General features: G+C 34.3%; 2 protein-coding genes across 2 annotated transcripts; one reads left to right on the top strand and one right to left on the bottom strand.

Annotated features, from left to right (window-relative positions):
• Positions 1-2,447, bottom strand: LOC145957563 (uncharacterized). Its single transcript, XM_083073898.1, has one exon. It carries the CDS (start codon positions 1,846-1,848, stop codon positions 913-915), a length of 936 nt encoding a protein of 311 aa, XP_082930024.1. The 5' UTR covers positions 1,849-2,447; the 3' UTR covers positions 1-912.
• Positions 2,448-5,681: 3,234 nt separating this feature from the next.
• LOC145957562 (calmodulin-binding transcription activator 5-like) lies at positions 5,682-14,805 on the top strand. Its single transcript, XM_083073897.1, has 5 exons — positions 5,682-5,918; positions 6,158-6,672; positions 7,607-7,678; positions 7,749-7,861; positions 14,642-14,805. Exons 2-4 carry the CDS (start codon positions 6,232-6,234, stop codon positions 7,821-7,823), a joined length of 588 nt encoding a protein of 195 aa, XP_082930023.1. The 5' UTR covers positions 5,682-5,918; positions 6,158-6,231; the 3' UTR covers positions 7,824-7,861; positions 14,642-14,805.
• The last annotated feature ends 1,436 nt before the right edge of the window (positions 14,806-16,241 follow it).

Here is a 16,241-nt window from a genome sequence, read left to right as displayed (position 1 = left end):
AATACCAAAAATTCACGTCTCACTCTCTCTACACTCTCTTTTCACTCTCGGTTCACTCCCTTCACTCTCCCTTCAATCTATTCATGCGGGGGGTTCTGGCGGCGGTGGTCGCATGCGGAGGGGTCAAGGGCGGAGAGGTTGGGGGGGTTTGTTGGCGGAGGTGGTCGCATGCAGAGGGGTCGCGCGCGGAGGAGTCAAGGGCGGAGGGGTCGCGGGGGTTCTGGCGGAGGTGGTCGCACGCGGGGCGGAGGGGTACGACTTGGTGGTTCTGGTGCTCGCGGGCCAAAGGTGGTTCCCGCGCGGGCGGCGGGTCTGGCTATATGGAGCCGCGCGGGTGGTGGAGGGGTCCGCGCGCCGGCCGGCCGTTCTGGTCATACGGTGGTCCGCCGTGCAGAGGGTGTCGCGCAGAGGAGACGAAGATGAGGTGAACATGTTTTTTTTGGTTTTTTTTTATTTTCATAAATCTGATTCATATTCCGCGCAGATGCATTTTAGCCAATCAAATTTTCTAAAATTTGGAGCCTCAGTACTAAGCGCCGTGCCTTGTACAAGCAACACAAATTTTTTTTTAAGGAACTCATGTGCCATGTAGGATCACTCCAATGGAAGTTTCTAACAAGCACCGTTCCTTAACAATAAGCAACACACTAATGCTGGAGGTGCTCTAACAAAATAATAATACTCCCTCGGATTCACGTATTTGACGCAAACGTTGAAAATTTCTCGGTAACTTTCTTTTTCATCCGAGTATCTTTTGTACTCAACCTTTCAATATTTTTTATTTTAAAAAAAATAAATAAAACATCTCTTCAAACTAACATCCAAATTGAAATGACCTAATTAAAAAAAACTAATGATCATAAGGAAAACAAACACTGCCAGTACCCAGTACATTGTCATATGATGGCTTGATCAAGCATGGAACCACTCAGGAACAAACTGTTTCAAGAGATTCATATAAGTATGGTAAAGAAGACGATTTTTGGCACCAGTTCGATGGACTTGGGCGTGCTTGCAAAAATATCTGAGTTGATTAAGGGTACAGCAACCCAGCATCTGGCTTAGCAACAGGAACAACCAATTAATTTCCCTTTTCTTAGTGCTCCCAAGGATGGGTTTAGCACTATTTTCTTTTCCACATTGTGAGCATTTTGGCAACTGTGGATTCACCCAAGCATCTGGTGCCCTATCACGCATGTCTCCTTCCCTCCCAATGAATTCCTGTAACTCAGCCACTTTCTCCTCTAGATCGAGCCTCATCTCGAACTCCTGCTCGCACCTCTTGCACTGAACTCTCCCTGTGATCGTTAGAATATTGTTTTGCAACAGATATCTGCGGTTGTGCACGATGGCCCGGCGATCGGTGGCCCAAGGGAAAGGTGCAGGCACGGTTTCACTCTTTCCTTGAGAGGGTGCACGACGACGGCGACGCAAAGCGGGTGCGACGGGAGCAGTTACATTCAGGTCAGCAGCAGCATCTTGATGGTTGTTGTTGTTGTGGTCGGAAGATAACTCTAACGTAGGGTTAGTTTTGCGGTTGGTGGATGATGACTCAAAGGTAGGGTTAGTGCTGTGGCTGGATTCGCTTGAAGAAAACTCTAACATAAGGTTAGTGTTGTGGCTGGTCGATGGCATCCACAAAGAGTCATGGTTAGGGTTAGGGCATGACATTTGCATCTCTAACGACGGGCTATTTGTTTGAGGAGGAAGGAGAGGGTTAGGGTTAGGGTTAGGGTCAGGGGAAGACTTTCTGGCTCTCTTAGAACTAGGAAACCAGAGATAGAAACCAAGATCATCCTGGCGGTCGTGAGCATCCTTATGGTCTTGTAAGTGGTCTGAGTTCTCCATTCCGTAGAAAATGGTTGATGAGAAAAGGAGAAGGAGAAAAAGTGATATAATATTTCTGAGAGACAACAGAAAGTGGATCCTGTAGAGTATAAATAGGAAGAAAGATATATTAAAATGGCTATTCAAATTTCATGATGGCTGTGACGTGTAAAGACTAGTCTTTGCCTTTCTTTTCCGTGTCCGTTTGGGATGCTCACCAAAGGTTGGGTATGTTCAAATATTTGTAGTTGCACAATGGAAATCTTTATGAACGTGATAATTGGTTCAAAATAACTGACTCTTTTCGAGATATAAATTTTATATCTTGTATCGGGAATATATATTTGAATTATGTCAAAAAGTTCAATAAACAAAGTAATTAATTAATTAATTAATACTTCTAACTTCTAAAATCTGATGTGTCCAAAATTATATAACCAAACTAATTCAGTTAATTGAAACTTCTCCCTTTTTATGCGTTTCCACGAGCATAGGTGAAGAAATTTCTAACAAATTAATCTGGTGTTATTTAATTTTTGATTCTTTTAAAATAATTTAAGTTATTACATTAGTAATTAATGTGTTAACTTCGCTGTGACAATTTGAGAATTGTACAAATAAATCTATTTAAATAATTAAAATTAACTAAATCGAATTATCAAATTGCATTGAAAAATATATTTAAAAAAAATCGCATTGAAAAGAAAAAAAAAGGTTTAGTAAGTTCACCAACCAACTTATTTTTATATAAATATATGTGGCTGTGTGCTAGCATAGATAATATTTTGTGAAGACCAAATATTAACTTTTGTGAAGACCATAAAATCTAAATCTGTCAATATGGTAGTCGTAATGGCACAACAAAACTGCAGCCAAAATATCCTCTACACCAAACAGCAATAGTATATCAATATATCTAAGGCCACAAAAATACATCAACCCTTCCAAACTCACACCTCAACTTCATATTCAAGTTTCCCACTACAATCCTAAACCAAAACAACTCACATATTTAGCACAACAGACTTAGAAAATAAAACTCACATGCTACCTAAACCATAAACGGTAAACATGCCAACACCAACACTCAAGGGAATTACCAACATTTCAATCTCTCACCAAGGAGACAATCACCTTAGATTCAACAGCTACAACTATAGATGTCAGAAACTTCACCAATAGCAAACTCTTAGTACACTCGACAAATCAATGTATCACTCACATCTAAAGTTCTAGTTGGCTAGCACAAGGCTTCGTTCACTATTACTGGCACATATGTTCGCAACACGAGCGATACTATTTAACCACTACTTCTTACATAAGTAAGAAGTATCAAAACCAATGAGTAATCATCAACCAAACTATATCATGTCTTCCAGATAAATCCTAAGAACACAATGCACACAAATAAATAAACAAAATCAATCATCACATTAGCACATCAATAAGTTACAGTCAAATCATCACATTACTCATCTACCAAACAAGCATAGTAGACTCATAACTCACGGCCGATTGGATCGACCTGCTTTGATACCATTAAATGTGACACCCTTACTACCCCCAACACATATATAATATAATTTAATTAAGAAGAATAAACTTTCAAAGGGTTCATAAAAGGGTTCACATAAAACTTCAAATCTGTTCTTTCTTCAATATAAGAGAATGACTGAAAAATAAAACTTGAAAGGTAAAATTTAAGAGTTTACAATTTTAAAATCATTTATTACAATACCAAATCCATGTAAATATTCTGTCCTAGAAATCCTCTGCCCCGATATCACACTATCAGAGCATTCCCATAATTTAACTGTTGGCATTCTAGATGCCACTCGTAGCCGGATCTTCTTCACCTAAAATATCCACAGTTTATACGGTGAGAAAAGAAAATATCTATATGCAAAGTACATACAAACACATCACAATATAATCTCATCATAATTCATTATTTAATAAAATATATATATATATATATATATATATATATATATATATATATATATATATCAATCATTCATCATCTTCACATCTCAATTCACATTTAACATATCTCATTTCACATACATATCTCAATCCATCATAATCCACACCAATTATACAATTTACAACATCATTTCCATATTCATAATTCATGTCAATCTTACAATTAACAATATCATTTCCACATCCATAATTCACACCAATTTTACATTTAACAAATATCATTTCCACATCCATAATTCACACCAATCTCACAATTAACACTATGCCAAGACCTCGCCACATCTGACACAAGTGATACGGGTTAATTGCCTCCCACACCAAACCAGGGTCACGCCCTTCCTGTAGCATCACTTACCCAGGGGCCGTGCCATCCCTGGTCATTAAGGAGTACGCTCGTCCCTGAAGCATCACCTACCCAGGGTTCGTATCATCCCTGATCATCCAGGAGTACGCTCGTCCCTGAATCATCAACTACCCAGGGTTCATATCATCCCTGATCATCCAGGAGTACGCTCGTCCCTGAAGCATCCACTACCAGGGTTCGTATCATCCTCGATCCTTTAGTGTGAGGAACCACAATCACATTACAATCCACATAGTCTCTTGCAATTAACTCTATGCCAGGGCTGCCATAATCGACATAAGTGGTGTGTGTTAACTGTCTTACTCATCCCACACCATGCTAGGGTCACGCCCTCCCTGTAGCACCACTTACCCAGGGGTCGTGCCATCCCTAGTCATTAGTGTGAGGAAACACATCGCAATCACATTTTTAATCATGTCCATACAACATCTCATCTCATATCACGATTCCATATCACATACACAATTCCATATCACATACTCAACAGATAAGTCTAACAAAATAAGGGTTTACACATCCTCAAGCAATTCACATCTCAATCATCAATTCTTATAAAATAATATAAGAATAACATTCATAAACTAATATAATAAACATTGGAATGATCAATTTAATATAATTTTAACATAAACAGTAAAATCCCCAATTGTTCCAAAACCTAACTCATAGGCACTTTTCTACAATTTCGTTCTCCCTCTCAGATCATCATTCTTACAAATTATTAGCATATCTATAATCCTCAACACATACAGAATCTAATGGGATCCTCAATTTCTCAAACAGAAATCATCCAATTTTTCACAACCTAACTTACAGGCACTTTTCTATAATTTCATTCTCTCTCCCAGAGCATCATTTTCTCAAGTTAAACATATATTCGTAATCCTAAATATATATAGAATCACATAAGATAATTAATCCTCCAAACAGAAATAATTATAAAATTATTCATAACCCTAAGGGCTCTTCCTCTACCCAATTCCCTCATGTAACTCTATATATAAATAATCTCATTTTCCCCCGTACCTGGATAAATAGGAACTTGGGCAGAACCTCCTCCTCTTTTTCCTTAAACAAGGATCGGAACTAAAACTGGAGTAGAACCTCATCCTCTGAGTTCCTCTTGGTCTTCAGAGAGAAGAAGAGGAACGAAAGAGAGAACAGAAGAGAAGAGAGAGTGAGAATGAGAGGTGTGTAGAAATGAGAGGATTTGAGGCCTATTTATAGGATTTTTCGCCCACCTACCACTACGGCCCGTTCCAAAATCGGAACGGCCCGTTCTGGGCCCTTCAAACCTATGTAAATTTTTCAACTGGAACGGCCCGTTCCCAAACCAGAACGGCCCGTTCTCCCATCAGAACGGCCCGTTCTGCTTCTACAATTTTGGCCATACTCACTATTCCAGAACGGCCCGTTTCAAAATTGAAACGGCCCGTTCTGGACCACGAATTGGGCCTTTGGCCCACGAAAAATGGGCTGTTACAACAACTCCATTTTCACAAGTAAAAGATGCCTTGTTTGAAGTTGCGTTGAAAAACAAATTAAAGGAATGGCTTTTGGAACGAATTGTCCTAGGCTACAAGACTTCTGAATATGATGCGCAAGGCCAAGGTGTAATTCATTTGTGCGCAATGCTGGGATATAATTGGGCAATTTCGTTATTTAGTTGGTCAGGCTTGTCACTGGATTTCCGCGACAAATTTGGATGGACAGCTCTTCATTGGGCAGCATATTATGGAATGTATGATACACGGATACCTTACTTGTCTGAACAATTTGCCTAGCTGCAACCAAATTGGCCTGAAAAACGTTTTCTGTCTTGACTTCACTGTTCAAGTTCCTTTCACTGTAAAGATAATCAGACAACATAAGCTATACGATCTTATCATGAAATTAGGCACTATATGATATTTTCAGTTTCCAGTAATGAGCATGAACTAACTATTCATTATTTATTTGATTTAAAATTTGTGTTTGCAGGGAGAAAATGGTTGCAACCCTGTTGTCTTCCGGAACAAAATCCTGGTTGATGTACTGCTGCTGATCTTGCATATATGAAGGGGTGTGATGGCTTGGCAGCTTACCTTTCTGAAAAGTCTCTGGTTGAGCAGTTCAATGACATGAGCTTAGCTGGAAATATGAGTGGCTCACTGGAAACTAGATCAACTGATCCAGTGAATTCTGAGAACCTTTCTGAGGACCAACTCTACCTAAAGGACACGTTGGAAGCTTACCATACAGCTGCTGAGGCAGCAGCGCGCATTCAAGCAGCATTTAGGGAGCATTCGTTAAAATTACGATTTCAGGCAGTTGAATCTATCAGCCCAGAGGATGAAGCACGTCAAATAGTAGCAGCAATGAGGATCCAACATGGCTATCGCAACTACAAGTCAAAGAAAAAGATGGCAGCCGCTTCTCAGATTCAGCTTAGATTCCGTACATGGAAGCACAGTAGAGAATTTCTCAACATGCGGCGTCAGGCTATTAAAATTCAAGTAAGAGCTACTCTTCCCGTCTGTTATTGTTGATTGTCCTGAGTTAACATGTCATATTGAAAATTGATGTTATTTTTGGAGTCAATTTGAATTCATGTCAATTGGCTCAGATCTTAATGTGTCCTGTTCCACAAGTTATGAGGCAACCCAAGATCATCCTAGTACTATAACAGACCACATATTTGAACTTGACAAGTGAACTATTTTTGTTCTTGACTTTTAATAATTTTTACTAGTTTGAATAGAATCTAGCTGAATGACCACCATCATGGGAAAAAAAAAAAAAGGTTACCCTTATTTTCAGTAGAGAATCTCTCAAAATTCTTTCTAGTCTGCAAAAGATCAATCCTCTCTTTACTACAATTTACACCCTGGAGAAGATTAATGGCACGTGTTTTGAATTAATGTCATACTTTTTATCCCAATTTCTTGCCAAATATTTAAATTAATGTCATGCTGGATTTTACATTTAGAAGCTGTTAAGTATATTGACGCAAGACTGATGATACAATATCGGTGTAAATGAATTGGATTACAGTCAAAGATAACAAAACCACTTGTGACCACATTGCACTTGCATCTGGTGATTTTTTTTTCTCACATGGAGCCAGGTTTGACTCAATGGTCCTTGGTTACTGTTACCCGCATTGAATGCGTGCTATCCTAAACTAAATATGGAGCTGATAAAAAGATTAAATGAATACTCTAACCCAGCTAGTTACTGAAATATGGTGATCTGAAGTGTAAACCTGGATTTACTCATCTATTTATTGTTTCCGAAGTGTGTTTTTTTTCCCAATCAATGCCCTTGTAATTATGAATTCTAATAATGGATATTGCCACCGCTTTTGACATTGTTTTTGTGCTGTAATTCTATATGCTCTCAGCTAATCCTTTCTCAAAATATAAATTTGTAATCTATTTTTCCCTGTAGAGTATATCCTCAGCACAGGCTAAAAGATTCACAAAATTCAGGGAAAGGAAAGGGCTTATTGAGAAAGATGTGGTAAGCTGGAAACTAGTGCAACACATTCTAAATTAGAATGACTATAATTGATTATTTTGTATTTTTGAAGGTGAGAACTGATAGATCGCTCGCTTTCTATGAAGTGATAATCCAAACGTATATGTTCTCCGAGATATCCTGTTGACATATTCATTCTACAACTTTGATCTTGGTTATTGCCAGGTAATTATGTTGTTATTAATATCATATGTCTTAAACACCAAAATATTAGCATTAACCTTTTCCGAAGTTATGAGCCCTCTTGTTTCATTAAACAAAGAATGTTTATATTCACTACAGCAGGGGAGGGTGTATATCAATAGCTATTATCTTCTTGAACCAAGTATATTTTGTAACCATGAATCATTATGCCGACCTCTTTATTGTTTTCATATGCTGTCTTCTCCCCTTACTCCTCGTTAGATTAAACAAATATTATGTATTCATTACAGCAGGGAGTGTTAGACAATAAATTTAATAGAACACAAAAAAAATATATTTAGATTTTCCAATAAAACCAATATCAACGATACAATGAATATTATAAAATTAAAATAGAGCAATCAATAACAACTAATCAAATACAAAGAGTAAATTAGAATATTAAATAATAGGTTTAGAGTAGCCTGAGTTGAAGCACACAGAGCGTTATCCTTATAGAGAAAACGTCCCCACTGCACTGGTAATTTTGAGTCTTATAATGCGCTCCTCTCCCAAGATACGTCAACCCGTTCGAATGTAGTGAAAGATTCCCGAACTAAAGAACATTGCTCCAAAATTATAATTTTGTAATAAAAATAATATTGAGAGAGAGATAAAATGAACTTGCAAATGTGTTTTTCTCACGTAGCAATGTGCATAATATAGGCACCATATTGGACAGTTAAAAGCATGTCAAATTCACGTGCACCGTGATTCCTAATTTTTTGTGACAACAAGAACCAATGGATAAGAAAAATGTTTCGTGGGTATTAACCACTTTTGTAAAAGTCAACATATGGTCACGTCCAAAAACCAAAACGGTTTTGCAATTTGAACGTTAAAAATCACGAAAACCAACTTTGATAAAAAAAACGTAATTAATTTAAATTTTAAATTATAACATAATTTCTCAACAATCTCCCACTAATTTAAAATTTTAAATATAGAAAAAGATGATATATATATATATATAAACTTAAATATTTTAGTGGAGCATAATATATTATATTTTCAGTACAAGGAACCTTCCGGGTTTGAGCCTTATACCTAGTGCATATGAACTTCCATTTGAGAGAATATGGAGACATAATTGTCTTGAGCTATATCCCTTTAACCAAATTTTAGAACATAACATGTATAATAAAGGTGTTCATATGAGTTCTAATCAGTGGAGCGCATTACGGCCTTGCGCATGTATCTTGTTTCGTGAGTGTCATTTAGAGATTGTCCATATATCTCACAGTAGCGGCCCCACCACCACACTCACTAGGTAAATCCTTCCAAGGGTGGTCTGTGACACCCACCCCTACAACAATTGTCATTGGGTCCATTAAGAGATATTTTTAATTTTAACACAATAAATATAAATATTTGAATACCTCAACCTTTTACTGTCACAGTTTACTTTAGAGTACACCTTGCCATAGGAATGGAACATGCAATAATTTTGCAATTTATAATGGTGTACTTAGTTAACAAACAATTTCGTTATTACCCATTGAACTTCATTTATGGGATCGCCATTTATGTGGAGACGGGTGTCCATTGTTGCAACTAGTTGATGGACTTTAGTCTCATTCCCCTCGACGATTCAAGTACTTGTTGACGCGTCAACCCTTTTGTGAGTGGATCCGCAAGATTATTTTCAGACCTGATAAAATCAACATAAATAACACCATGAGTTATCAAATTTCTGATAGATTTGTGTCTTATTCTCAAGTGCCTTCTTTTTTCATTAAAGTTTTTGCTAGTAACTTTAGCAATGGCAACTTGACTATCACAATGCATTGAGATTGGAGGTATAGGTTTATAATGGCAAGTCATATAGTAAATTTTTAAGAAATTCAGCCTCACTACTAGCAGTATCTAAGGCAATTATTTCAGCTTCCATAGTAGAACGAAAAATAATAGTTTGTTTTGCAGATTTCCAAGCTACTGCACCTCCAGCTAAAGTAAAGACATAATCACTAGTAGATTTAGTTTCATCAAAGTCAGAAATCCAATTTGCATCACAAAAACCTTCAATTACAGCAGGATAACATGCATAGTGAATGTCATAATTAACAGTTCCTTTGAGATATCTAAATAACCTTTCTAGAGCAAGTCAATGTGAATGATGGGGATTATGAGTATATCTTCCTAGCCTACCAACAGCATATGCAATGTCCGATCTTGAGAAATTAGACAAATACAACAAGGAACCAATAATTTGAGAATATTTAAGAGGAGAGACACTTTCACCAATATTTTTCTTCAATTTAATACTAGGATCAAATGGGGTAGAAACTGGTTTCACATCAAAATAATTAAACTTTTTAAATATTTTTTCAATATAATGTGATTGTGTCAAAACAATACCATCATGATTCTTAATCAACTTAATACCTAAAATAACATCAACAAGACCAAGATCCTTCATTTCAAAATTAGTAGACAAGAAAGACTTCACATCATTTATAATATATAGATTACTACCAAAGATTAAAATATCATCCACATAGAGACATAAAATAACACATGAATTATCATCAAATTGTTTCACATAAACACATTTATCACTATTATTAAACTGAAATCCATATGAAGAAACAACTTGATCAAATTTATCATGCCATTGTTTGGGAGCCTGTTTTAAACCATACAAGGATTTAACAAGCTTGCAAACTTTATTTTCCATTCCAGGTTCTATAAAACCTTCAGGTTGATTCATGTAAATTTCTTCTTCCAAGTCACCATTTAAGAAGGCAGTTTTTACATCCATTTGATGAATTTTCAAATTAAAAACACATGTAAGTGCAATTAAAACTCTAATAGTAGTAACTTTAGAAACAGGAGAGTATGTATCAAAGAAATCTACACCTTCTACTTGTTTATAACCAATAACAACAAGTCTTGCCTTAAACTTATCTATGGAGCCATCTGTTCTCAATTTTTTCCGAAAACCCATTTACAACCTATATTCTTGCAACCAGGAAGAAGGTTAGTCAAAAACCAAGTTTTATTGATTTTAAGAGAATCTATTTCATCATTAATAGCTTCTTTTCAAAAAGGTGCATCAACAGATCTCATAGCTTCACTATAAGTTTTAGGATCATCTTCAAGTAAAAAAGAATAAAATTCAGGACCAAAATTTTTAGCTTTTCTAATTCTTTTACTAATTCTAGGTTCAAAATCCTTGTTAACAATACTACTAGAAGGTAAAACAGAGCTAGAAGTATCATAAACAGGTTTAGACAATTTATTCTTCAAAGGAAAAATATTTTCAAAGAAAACAGCATCTCTAGATTCCATAATTATATTATTAGAAATTTCAGAAACTTCATAATTAATAACTAAAAATCTATAAGTAGTACTATATAAAGAGTATCCTAGAAAAACACAATCAACCGTCTTGGGACCAATTTTTCTTTTCTTATTAATAGGAATATTCACCTTTGCAAGACACCCCCACACTTTGAGATATTTCAAATTTGGTTTTCTATTTTTCCAAAGTTCATAAGGGGTTTTATCGGAATTTTTATAAGGAATTCTATTCAAAATGTGACATGCAGTAAACAAGGCTTCCCCCATAAATTATCAGGCAAACCAGAACTTATAAGCATAACGTTTATCATGTCTAATAAAGTACGATTTTTTCTTTCAGCAATTCCATTAGATTGAGGAGCATAGGGAGGAGTGACTTCATGAATTATGCCATGTGTTTCAAAAAAATTCACTCATTTCATTGGAAGGATATTCCCCTCCTCTATCAGAACGAAGAATTTTAATACTCCTTTCTAATTGATTTTCAACTTCTGCTTTATAAACCTTGAATTTTTCAAATAACTCACTTTTATGAATAATCAAGTATACATAGCAATATTTTGAGAAGTCATCAATGAAGGTAATAAAGTATTTCTTTCCACCACGAGTAATAACACCATTACTATCACATATATCACTATGAATGAGTTCAAGTACACAAGTTTCCTTTTGGACAGAATTTTGAAAAGATTTTCTAGGTTGTTTGGCTTGAACACAAACTTCACATTTTTGTTTCAATTCATTAAAAGATTTAGGAATAAGATCAAGTGTTATCATTCTTTTAATAGAATTCAAGTTAACATGTCCAAGTCTACCATGCCAAGTGTCACAACATTCAACATTTGAAATAGAAGATGAAGAAATGCTAGAATTTTTATTAATAAAGGAAGACATGATACTAAGTTTAAATAAACCATCACAAATATATCCTTTCCCAACAAAAGAACCATGTCGAGAAATTACAACTTTATTGGATTCAAAAACAACTTTAAAACCTTGTTGAACTAACAAAGCAGCACTAATCAAATTTTTTCTAATTTCAGAAACATGAAAAACTTCATCTAAAACAATACAATTTCCAGAAGATAATTCTAATTCTACTCGGCCTAGACCAATGACGCGCGCTAGGCTCCCATTCCCCATGCTTACAGTACGTGTGCCACATTCCTGATATGAAGAAAATAATTTTTTATCAGCACACACATGAACATTAGCTCCAGAGTCAATCCACCAATCATTTGAGTTATAAATAAAATTTAACTCTGGGCTAGTGACATGATACCTGTTAGATGGGGAATCCGAGCTAGCATTAGCGGTAATAACATTAGCTTGAGGCTGAGACGAAGATTTGGGATCAGATGTAATGTCTTTTGGTTGACGACGATGATGAAAACAATCTTTAGCAAAATGATTGTTTCTTCCACAAACAAAGCAAAAGAACTCATTTCCTTGAATTTTACTCTTTGGTTTGTAGTTGTTATTAAAAGCTTTGTTTTTATTTTTAGAGAAATGAGAGCTTTGACCAAATTTATTATTGGAAAAACCAGATTTTTTGAAAAATTTTTGTTTAGGCTTATTAGCGTTTTCCACTAAATGAGCCTTAGCCTGAAAAGGGGTTTTATTATAAACCTTTTGTGAAATACGATGTTTATCTTCAATTCGCAAGGTAACCAATAAATCAGATAAAGTGAAATGATCGGGTTTATGTTTAAGACTTCTTGCAAATTCAGACCAAGAATGAGGCAATTTAGAAATTAACAGACTAACAAGCATTATGTCAGGCAAAGTAATTTCTTTCATTTTCATATCATAAATAATATTTTCAAATTCATGAACTTGGTCAGAGAAAGGTTTTCCATCTTCCATTTGAAAATAAATCATTCTTTCACAATAGTATTTTCTTAAACCCTTTTCAGCAGAACCATACTTTAGTTCAAGAGCGTCCCATAACTCCAAAGCAGTTTTTGTATGACAAAATATTTTATAAATATTATCAGATAAAGCACTCAAAATACGACCATGACACAAAATATCTTTATCACTAGAAGAACTAGCTTCAACCAAGGCACAATCAGGACAATTTTTAGATTTTCCATTTAAAATAACAGAAAATAAATTAAACTCAGTAAGCCAAAATTTCATCTGTTGTTGCCAACATAAAAAAATTTTCACCAGTAAATTTTTCTGGCTTACTACTCAAAGAATTTAAAATATCCATTGCAGACATGTTGATATTGAACAAAAAAAGGAAAGACGTTTTCTCTCTAAGATTGTTAGAAAATAAATTTAATAGAACACAAAAAAAAATATTTAGATTTTCTAATAAAACCAATATCAACAACACAATGAATATTATAAAATTAAAACAGAGCAATTAATAACAACTAATCAAACACAAAGAGTAAATTAGAATATTAAATAATAGGTTTAGAGTAGCCTGAGTTGAAGCACGCAGAGCGCTATCTTTAGAGAGAAAACGCTCCCACTGCACTGGTAATTTTGAGTCTTATAATGCGCTTCTCTCTCAAGATACGTCAACCCATTAGATCGTTTGAATGCAGTGAAAGATCCCCGAATCAAAGAACATCGCTCCAAAATTATAATTTTGTAGTAAAAATAATATTCAGAGAGAGATAAAAATGAACTTGCAGATGTGTTTTTCTCACGTAGCAATGTGCATAATATAGGCACGATATTGGACAGTTAAAAGCATGTCACATTCACGTGCACCGTGATTCCTAATTTTTTGTAACAACAAGAACCAATGGATAAGAAAAATGTTTCGTGGGTATTAACCACTTTTGTAAAAGTCAATATGTTCACATCCAAAAACCAAAACGGTTTTGCAATTTGAACGTTAAAAATCACGAAAACCAACTTTGATAAAAAAAACGTAATTAATTTAAATTTTAAATTATAACATAATTTCTCAACAGGGAGGAGTACCTTAATAGATATTGTCTTGTTGAACCCAGTATATGTTGAAACCTTGAAATACTATGCCTTTGGGTACATTTGTTTTGAAGTATGTTACTACTTTCCCGTAATCACATTCCTAGGAATATTTAAAAATGTGTTTAGCGGGATTTTAACATTCCTGAGAATATTTAAAATTTTAAATTAATTAAAATAAATAATGAGTTGAATAAGTGGGTTAAAATATAACTTCCCACATTCTCATGGGAATACAACTTTCCCATCCTTCACCGTGGGAAATGAATTATGTTGTGGCTACTTTCATAGGAATAAATTATACCCGGGAATACTTTTTCAAAACTCTAAACAAACATGGAATATGACATTTCCAACTCTATTCTCAAGATTGAGTTTTTAATCTGTGAAACAAACACACTGTTTTCATATGCTGTCTTTCCCCCCTTCCTGCAATTCAAAATACTGGTTATAGTTGAGGATTATTATCTCATATAGTTCGGGAATCTTATATACATGCTGTTACAGGGAATGAGTGATCTTCTATCTCCAATTTTGTTTGTGATGGATGACGAATCAGAGGCATTTTGGTGTTTTGCTGCTCTAATGGAACGGCTTGGACCCAATTTTAATCGTGATCAAAACGGCATGCACTCTCAACTTTTTGCATTATCTAAGGTGTTTATCTCTTCTCTCTCCCCTTTACAAGCCACTTACACATCATTAATTTTTAACGATTAGGTTGTCTTGTTTTAATTGGTTAATTTTACAGTTCACACTATGCTTGCCTTCAGTGGCTTTATATTATTTTAACACTCGTGTACAACTTAGTGGGGAAAGGCTTTGCAGTTGTTGTATATGCACACAAGCTCATTATGAATTCATCTTACAAGGCATCCACATATACAGGGTGTGCTTAAATAATTTATAAAGATTACAAATTGATTTTTTATAATGTTAAAAGTTGTTAATTTAATGTATCTTTATGTAATTATATTTGAACAAGAAATATACAAAACACATAAATATTTTTATAATTATAGGTAGAATTTACTAAAACCGCCAAAAAATGTAAACAAGAAAAATAATAATAATTTTGTGGGGGTTTAAAACTGCCATAAACATGAATTAGGCACTCAAATAAGTCAAACAAAACTGCAATTTTGTGACGTTTTTTAACTGGTTAAGTGATTAAATTTTCTAACACTCAAAACCAGCGTTTACAAAATATTCGCCACAAACCATTTTTTACGACCGTAGATCTAACGGTTATTAATGACGCTGGTAATGTAATTTGTGGCGGTTTTTAATCCCAAAAACTATCAAAATAACAGCCACAAATCACACATTTTTTGTAGTGGTAGTTTGATAATTTGATTTAGTTGGAATTTAATAATTATTTAAATACAGTTACTTATCATCTCAAATTGACAACAAAGTTAACACATACTAACCTAGTCTTCCAAAAATTAAATAGGACTTAAGACCAGAGCAAAAACAAATCTACATGTCCTCAATGGAGAGAAAATGAGTTAAAAACTTCACGTCTTCACCTATGCTCAAAGAGCTTCGTATTTAAATGTAGACAGGAAGTTCCGTGAATAGTTATTATTTGATTTAATGTATTAATTACTTTGTTTGTTAAACATTTTGAAATTTCATATTTTGAAGAGGTATAACAATTGAGTCATCTTGGGCTTATCATAAAGATTGTTATTCGAAAACGGTCAGTTATTTAAAAAAATTAACATAATAAAAATTGTAATTAAATTTTTAACATAATGATTATATATATGTTAACAATATTATCTAAGATCTGTGAAAAAAATTAAACAGAAATTAGTTAGATTAAAATTATAGTTTAAATATATTATAAATTTCAAAAAATAAATATATAGACATTTGATCTCATCATCAAAATCAACTTCTTCATATTTTTGCAAACGCGTATCTTCTAAGTCTATATATTACTTTGATCCAGTAATACTAATAGAAATTACATGACAAGAAAATGAATTATTAAACAATTTAAATTAATAATTAAAATCAATAATAAAAAATAAAATAAATTTTATTAAATAAATAAATTTTAATTATTTATTATCTTGTTGCTTGTTTTCAACTAATT

This window comes from Cajanus cajan, chromosome 4 (assembly GCF_000230855.2).
Source record: "Cajanus cajan strain Asha chromosome 4, NIPB_CcT2T_4, whole genome shotgun sequence".
NCBI lineage: Eukaryota > Viridiplantae > Streptophyta > Magnoliopsida > Fabales > Fabaceae > Cajanus > Cajanus cajan.
This window is presented reverse-complemented; position numbering and strand designations above follow the sequence as displayed.